Below are 8,768 nucleotides of genomic sequence, written 5' to 3' on the forward strand. Positions count from 1 at the left end.
CAGGGGCGGGGGAGCGGGGCGTGCCCCTGTTAGGAGGCTCCAGGGTGACGGAGAGCGCAGCGCGGACACACAACCAGGCCGGAGGCCGGAGCCGGAGCTAGCTCCCGCAGCTGCAGAGCCGCCTTCCCCCGCACGCCCCCGGCACGCCCCAACGCCTCGCGGCTCCAGGATCCAGAGCGGGGGCGGGGCCGGGGGCGGGGCGGGCGGGGGCGCGCGGCTGGAGTGGGCGGGAGGAGCAGGCTTTTCCATCCCCTGATTGGGTCTGGGCTGAACAGGAGGCGGTGTCTTGGGGAAGTTCTGCGGGCGGGTACTGGACGCCGCAGAAGGAGGGCGTGGTTTTGTGAAGTCAGTTCCGGTTGGTGTAAAACCCCCGGGGCGGCGGCGAACGGGCTTCAGATGCTTCTGGGTCGCGGTGGAAAAAGCGATAAGTCTGTGTGTGAGCTTGAGAGCCGTGCGCTAGAGCGACCCGGGAAGGGATGGCGGCCACCGGGACCGCGGCCGCCGCGGCCACGGGCCGGCTCCTCGTTCTGCTGCTGGTCGGGCTCACGGCGCCCGTCGCGGCACTGGCCGGCTATGTCGAGGTGGGGATCGGGCGAGCGCCGGAGCGCGGTCTCCTTCGCCGGCCGAGGGAGCGCGGCCTGAGGGCGGGCAGCGGGGTCCGCGGCGGGGCGGGCTAGGGGCGCAGCGCGGGGGGGTCCGGCGCTGCGGCGGGTCTGGCGCGCCCTCCCCCGCCCGCCCCCGCTTGGCGCAGTGCTTAGCGCTGGAGCTCGGGCTGCCTCCGCCGCCGCAGAGGCCAAATGAAAGGCGTCGGGGCTGCGGAGCGCAGGGGGCTGCGGGCCGCCCAGCCGCCCCAGCCCCCATCCCGCCCGCGGCGCCGCCGCCACATCCTCCGAGGACCCGAGGACCCCGCGCCGCCCGGGCGCCCGCCGTCTCTCCCCCGGGACAACGCGAGCCTCTGCCGTGCGCCTTGCGGCCCCGCCTGGGTCCGCAGCTCTGCTCCCTTTGGGGGCGGCCTCGCGCGGACCCCGCGCTCTCCTGCGGCGGCAGGGCCTCTGCTCCCGGGCTTCCCACCTGCGAGCGGCGGGCGCCGCCTTTGTTGGCCAGGTGGACTTGGCTGTGGGGATGCGGCTTCGCGGCTCCGGCCCTTGGCGAGTGGCGGCGATGCTGGCGAGCCCCGTGAGAGGGCTCCCGCGCCGGCTGCGGGGTGTCTGTGCTCCCTCTGCCGCTCGGGAGCCGGGTGCCACCGCTCTGGCATCGGCCTTGAACAGGAATTTTTAAATACAGCTGTTTGCCCGAGTCCAACAAAATAGGGAACACCCCTCTCTGGTGTTTGTGTTGCCCTTTTTGTGGGAGGTTTCAGCGAGTAGGGAAGGGACCCATGAATACCTAGTAATAACTCTTTTTGGTAAATTGTACTTTTTTGGTGTCAGAATTTCAGTAGTTCTGCCTGGAGGTAACCTTGTAAACATCTTTGTGCTGCGAGGTGGTCAAGTGGCCTGGCTGGCCGGGCGGTTGGCGGGAGTTTGGGCCGCGGGAAGACGCTGGGTGGCCCGGTCCGTGTGGATTCTGCAGTCGTGCCACCTTGGAGGAACCCTTCTGTCGCTGAGGAAGACGTGGAACTTTATTTTTACTTGGCTTCTCGAAATAGTGCCTGAACTGTTGGACTGGGATGCGTGTTTCTGGTGTGGTTTATTTCTTATCCCTCTTCGCTATTTTTAAAATCACGATTGGTTTCTGTGTGCTTAGCTAATTTCAGAGAGACCTGAAGACTGGATTTGATTAAATAGGCGTTAACTGAGAACTTTTCTAATAAAAACCTCAGGTTAGAATGTGTTCACTTCTACAACCTCCGATGGAACGTCTTAAAATCTTGGTATTCATCCTGCTTAAAGCTTTATGACTCTGTGAGGGGAAAAGGAGTTAAGCTTTAAACAAAACTAGTTAATATTTATCTACATAAGATTTTACGTTAAGATTATTTTAGCCTCCACACAATAGTTGGGCTTACATTTGTGATCCCCAGTATGATGGCACGTGAAAACGACTAGATGAGTAGGGTGGAAAGAAAAAAGGATTTTGTATGGAAGATGGGACTTCACTAGGGGGTCAAGTGTCAGAAACCGTTGTTCATATTTTCATCTCACTTCCCAGTGGTATGAGTAATTTCAGGCACTAGTGAATTCACAATAAAGGATTAGTCAGTTTTAAAGAATATAGTAACATTTGTGCAGAGGGAAAAAATGTCAGGACTTGTTGTGGATTAATTTTGATTGTTAGCCATAGCATTGTTCAGTTGAAAAGTGTAGCTAAACAGAAAGTAGGAATTAAACATTTACAAAAATTGGTTTTATGGTAACTTCTGTTTTTCGGAATTGTATTAATATTTTTTGCCCACACTTCCAAGATTATCTTTCAAGTAGCCTTTCCTTTTGTCAAGCTGGCATATTTATATCCATATAATTTGATTTTGTTTATTTGCTGTCAGGTAAAGGACTAAATCAGGATGTCTTTGGGAAGGCCCTTATTGAAATTAGCCAAAGGGATTCTGGCCAAATCCCTGATCAAGTTGCTTGGCACAGAATTATTGATTGGCAAATCTGTAGTGTTGCTTGGTGTTGACTGAATTAATCTCTTACACCTGTTTAAAAAGAACCCCCCTCTCCCCCGACCTCTGTGCTCAGGGTCACTTCCTCTCTTAAATCTGAGACAGGTTCTGTTGTGTGCGCGCTCCCATTTGGGAATCATAAGACCGTATTTGTGCTGAAACCCTGCACACTATACAGTGGATATTTAGGCTTCTGAGAACCAGAACTTGAGTTCATTCTGTCACATTTGAATGTAAGAGGGTCATTTGATTGCCAGTTTCCAGGAAACTCAAGGGATGACAACTGAGGCAGAGGAGAGAAAGCTTTGTGTTGGTATTTCTAAAAGGTGGTATGGGGATGTCTAATTGTACCTTGGAATGATACCTTGGTAATGCTTCTGATAGGGGAATATCAGTCATTATTTTATCATAACTATGTTTTAAAATCTTTTGATAAATATGATAAACTAAGTTTTATCTTTTGTAGAAAGAATTTGTTGTGTTACCATCTAAAGCTGGGTTGTCCCATAGCCATTTAAAAACTGATTCAGTGATTGGAAAATTTTTAACTATTCCGAACAACTTGGTTATGGCTATGGAATCTACTTTTTTAACTGTACATTTTATGAAATTAAATGTAGATAAAATATTTTCTATGAAAATTTAGCTTCTGAATTGAGATGTACCATAAGTGTAAAATACACACCAAATTTCAAAGATTCAGTTTGGAAAAAATAATGTAAAATATCCATTAATAGGTCGGGCGCGGTGGCTCACGCCTGTAAAAGAAAGAAGGAACTTATCTTTATTTTCCTTCACCTTAATTTAAAAATAGCTGATTATATTTTCAAAAATATGAAATTAAATGTAGATAAAATATTTTCTATGAAAATTTAGCTTCTGAATTGAGATGTACCATAAGTGTAAAATACACACCAGATTTTAAAGAGTTAGTATGAAAAAAATTTTAAATCTCAATTTTTGTATTGATTACATTGAACTGATAATACTTCAGACATTGGGCTAAATAAAATACATTAAAATTAATTTAGCCTGTTTCTTACAACACTAATGTGGCTACTAGAAAACTTAATACTACATGTGTGGCTCATGTTATATTTCTGTTGGGCAGTACTGATTTAAAGTCTTGCTAGTTGGTCCTGCTTGTGTTTTTATTGGCACAATTTTTCGATACGTTTCTATGTTTTTCTCAATAAAGTCTTGCTTGAAGTTGGTCCAGCATGATCTTAAGTATTAGGACAATTTTGGATATGTTGATTTTCTTTTTTGTTACTTTTTTCGATTAAAATTGTTTTACTTAGAAATAACTTCAAGCTTATAAAAATGCAAAAATTGTAGAAACAACTCTCATACCCTTTACCTTATTCACCAATGGTTAACATTTCCCCTACTCAGCATTTGCTTTATCATTCATTCTATTATCATTATTGTATTTTTTGCTGAACTATTTGAGAATAAGTTGCATACATCATCCCCTTTATCCCTGAGAACTTCAGTCTGTATTTTCTAAGAGCCAAGGACATTGTCTTACATAACCTTAGTGCGGTTATCAACCTAAGGAAATTTAACGTTGGTACAATACTTGGATCAAATCTACTGTTTATATTCCACTTTGTCAGTTGACCCAATAATTATGTTCTTTGTAGCATTTGGAAACCAGGTTATTTTTAAAGCTAAAGAGCTTTCGAATTCTTGACAGTAATGTGTGAAAGGTTATTTTTTCCAAATACAAAAATCAGATTTTTAACTTACTGTTTTGTCTTTGGAAAATCAAACATAACCTTTCAGGATTCTTGGATTATATTATTCACCCATACCAAGTTCTCAGGCTTTTGGATTTTCTTTTTAAATAACAGAAGAAAATTTATATAGGTAGTACACATTTGTTATAAAAATTTAAAATTACAGATAATAAGAAATGAAAAATAACCTGAAATCGTATCATCCAGGGAAACCTTACTATAAACATTGTGGTTGTATATACTTCTAGGTATATCATGTACATAAATTTTATTAAAATGGCAAATATCGCATATTGAAGCTAATACCTAATAATCATTATTTGAATTGTCTTAACCAACTGAAAGAAAATAATGTTTTGTGTGTGACAAAAAGTAGAGGTAAATCTTTTACAGTAATTGTATTTGCTATGGAGGGGCCAGTGAAAGAGAATTCTAAATTGCCTATAATTCAATTTTCATGGGTTGTTTTTTAGTGAGATAAACTAGATTACCATGAAGCTTAATTAAATTTAGTATATTGTACCTTGATTTATGGCTTAAGATAGAAAGTGGACCATGTAGGTGCATTCAGATAGAAATGGGTTCCAGTCCTTTGTGTCAATTACAATTACTTTTGCTAGGGGAATTTTTCTTATGTAAGCATCATGAAATCGTTTTTTAACGAAGTCTTTTTAAACATAACTATAATCTATTTCTAAAAGATGAAGATTGAAAAACTAGTTGACTTTTTGTTATTCATCCTACTAGCATTTATTAACCCCCATGATTCTGTGTTAGGTGCTAAACAGTGCAGTAGTAAAAACAAATGTGGGTAGAGCTTTTTACTCTGCAAAATGCACTTGCCTGTGATTTCTAGGCCCCACCCCCAGAGATTCTCATTCAGTACATATGGGACTCTCAGTCTCCAAAGCTCCCCAGGTGATTTTAATGGATAAGGAGAGACAAACAAAACAAACTCTTTTGGGTGCATTATCTACATAAGTCCCCACCAGTCTCATCCCCATCTAAAAAGGGAGCCAGTAGAGGCCAAAGGTGGAACATCACACTGCTTGGCCAGAGTGTGTATCATCTTTCCATCCCATTCTAAGTCTACTGCTCTTCCTCTCTGTCGGGGTGTTTCATAATGTGCCCCTTTTGGTTGCAGATTTCTTTTTACTCATGTCTACCTATCTTTCCCACTACCAAAAACCTGATGTGAATATTTTCCTTAAAAGGAAGTAATTTCAAACAAGTTCCAATATATAATGAACCAGTATAGGCAAAACTGTTAACAGTGACTCTTTGAATATAATTGTATAATTATAAATTATTTTATATTATATAATTACCGGAGACTTTGGCTTTTTACATTTTTCATTGATTTTTAAAAAACTTTTTGTGCCTCTTTATATTACATGCAAGTTCTCTTTTTTAGTAGTGACCTTGTCTCATCTTTGTATTCTGACAAAAAATTCTAAGAAAAGAAATTATGACCGTCTGTGGGGAGTCTTATTAAGATCAGGGTATGGGACTATTTAGAAGAGAAAGGACCACCAGCCACAGATTTATGTCACTGGCCAGTGACCAGTACGATTGGGATGTGGATGTGGTCCGGAAAAAAAAATTACTCAGTATTTAATGTGGGGCACCTGTAAGGTTGGTTATTTGAGCTGCTCACCACCACCTTTCTAAGGCTGACTCCCCTAGTTGTTGCAGAATGGCTACCATAGTTCCAGAGGACGTGCTCTGATAGGATAATGTCCGGAGGATGAAGAGAGGGTATCTTCTTGTGTATCCCCTTTTAGGAATGAATAAACCTTTATCAAAGACCCCTAAAGTGTCTCTGGACAGAATTATGTCAGATGCTTCTAGCCTAAGCAAGCCTCGGCGGAGGGAATGGTACCACCTCGATGGGCTTAGACTTCTCAGGACCTACCTTCTGCAGCATGTGGCCAAGAGGAGGCGCATACAGCCTAGAATTAAGCTGGGCACGCTTGAAAAAGCGGAGTGTGGATGTTAGTGATAACAATCCAGTGTCTGCTACAACGGCATTTCCCATATGGGAAGTTATGTAGCTGGGATGGCTAGAAGAGAAAGAAGTGATTTCTTCTTACCTGAATTACCGGTGGATTAAAAGTTAGCTGGCAAAGCCGAGACATCAGAGCAATCTCTCACAGTGAGTTGGTTATACTGTGGTACCTCATTTTGAGGGGTTAGTGCCATTCAGGACAGAATGGCTGAAATGTTGAAGAATATGAAAAATTTGACATGCATCATGCATGAACGATAAGGGAGATATTTAGCCTAGAGAAGAAAACCTGGGATTTAGTGGTCATGGGAAAGATGACAAGTATTTCCACATATTTTATACTTTGTCTCTGGAAGGCTGAACAGATGACTTGCCCAAACTGAAGCAAGATTTTCATCTGGAGAGAGCAGCTGTTAGGATACTCTTTAATTATGAGTACTTCCAACATAATATAGTTAGATATATAAAAAAGACTCATATATCCACCACTCAGTTTTGTTGAATCTTAACATTTCCCAAATTTGCTTTAGCCTTAAATATATATATATATAGAAATAAAACATTACAAATAAGGCCTCATTTGAACTTTCCAGAAGTAACTCTTATCTTGAGTTGGGAGTTTAGCATTCCCATTCATGTTTTCATGAAACTTGCTTAGGCTTTTGTTAGAGTTGTCATAAATATTTGTTAACACGGAGTGTTAATTATTTGAGCATATATGATTTTAGAATGCCAAGATATTTGAACTGGAAGTAAAGTTAGCTCCTTACTCATGAAGGTGTCAAATGACCCTACTGCTCTCCCTACCCAGCATTGAAAGCACTTGAGTATTTTGAGCTTTTTAAAATTTGATAATACTCAAAAGCTCAGCGTATTTTCGTAGATCAAACACTTGTGTAACTACCACCAAGTTCAAGAAATAGAACGTTGCCAATATTTCCTTTCTCTCTCCCAGAAGTAACTGTTAGTATTACCTGAGTTTTATGGTAATTAATCACTTTTTGCATCTCTATATAGTTTTACCTGTCAGGCATTTGTCCCTAAACACTGTAGTTTTTCCTCTCTCTTAGCTTCATATAAATGGAATCATTCAGTATGTATTTTTACATATTTGGTATCTTTTCATTTTCATGAACACATTTTTGAGAGTCATTTGTATTTAGTACAGCTGTGGTTCATTTTTTTTCCATTGCTGTATAGTATTCCCTTATAGTAATCTGTTTTCTCTGTGTTTTGCCTTTTCAGTTCCTTAATGATGTCTTCTGAAGTTCTTAATTTTAAAGTAATCTATTTTTTCCTTTTTTCTTTGTTATGGTAGCTGCTTTTTGTATGCTACTTGAGAAGTCTTTTCCTACTCTGAGGACATAAAGATATTCTCCTGTAATTGTTAGGAACTTTTGCCTTTCACATTTGGAGCCATAATTTACCTGGATTTTTGTGTAGGTGTGAAGTAGGGGTTTTTTCCTTTCTGTTTTTTCCATATGGATATCCAGCCCCACCATTTATTGTCAAGGTCGTCCTTCTGCTCTACTATGCCATGTTTGCCGTAGTAATAAGTAAGTATCTTTTATGTGTGAATCTGTTTCTGGGTTCTCTCTTCTATTCCATTGATCTTTGTCTGTCCTTGCACCAAGTCCACATTGTCATAATTACTGTACTTCATGATAAGGTTTTATATTACTAGATCAAGCCCTTCTGCCTTGTTTGTCTTCAGTAGCATCTTGGCTATTTCTTAACCCTTTTCTTTCCACATAAATTTGCCACATTTTACCAAAAGCAAATACCTCTTGAAATTTTGGTTGAGATTGCATTGAGTCCATAGTTCAACTGGGAAAAATTGACGTTTTTCTAATATTGAGTTTTCCAATCCAGGAACATGGCATATATCTTTATTTAGTCTTCTTTAATTACCTTCAATGTTTTATAGCTTCCTGCATAGAGATTTTGTATTAAATATATCTTTTGTTAGATTTATTTATAGGTATTTGATCTTTTTTATGCTATTGTAAATGGTTTGTGGTGTGGTTGTAGAAATACAGTTGATATTTTCACATTGATCTTGTACCCAATAACCTCGCTAAGCCTGTATACTAATTCTAATAATTTATCTGTAACTTTGAATTTTTCTGAATATATTTTGTGAATTGTGGCAGCTTTATTTTTTCCTTTCAATCTTTGTAACTTTTATTTCTTTTTCTTGCTTTACTACACTGGCTAGAACTCTGATAAAATGTTAAATAGAAGTGGTAATAGCTGGTATTTTTGTACATCTCCTCTCAGAAACTATTTGCCATTTATATGATACTTCTTTTTTTGGCAGCTATCAGACCTTTCTGTCAGATAAAGAAGAGATTTTCTGTTCTAAGTTTGCCAAGGATTCTTGTCATGAATGAATGTTGAATTTTTTTTCAAA

The 8,768-nt window shown here is 41.0% G+C and overlaps 1 protein-coding gene across 1 annotated transcript in view; it reads left to right on the plus strand.

Annotated features, from left to right (window-relative positions):
• Positions 1 to 321: 321 nt before the first annotated feature.
• APLP2 (amyloid beta (A4) precursor-like protein 2) overlaps positions 322 to 8,768 on the plus strand; it is a 72,852-nt gene continuing 64,405 nt past the window's right edge. The window contains exon 1 of the mRNA XM_012644278.1: positions 322 to 581. Within this exon, the coding sequence (XP_012499732.1) occupies positions 477 to 581 (105 nt within the window). The 5' untranslated portion in view covers positions 322 to 476. The remainder of the gene's footprint in view (positions 582 to 8,768) is intronic.

Source organism: Propithecus coquereli, unplaced genomic scaffold, assembly GCF_000956105.1.
Source record: "Propithecus coquereli isolate 6110/MARCELLA unplaced genomic scaffold, Pcoq_1.0 Scaffold209, whole genome shotgun sequence".
NCBI classification, from domain to species: Eukaryota; Metazoa; Chordata; class Mammalia; order Primates; family Indriidae; genus Propithecus; species Propithecus coquereli.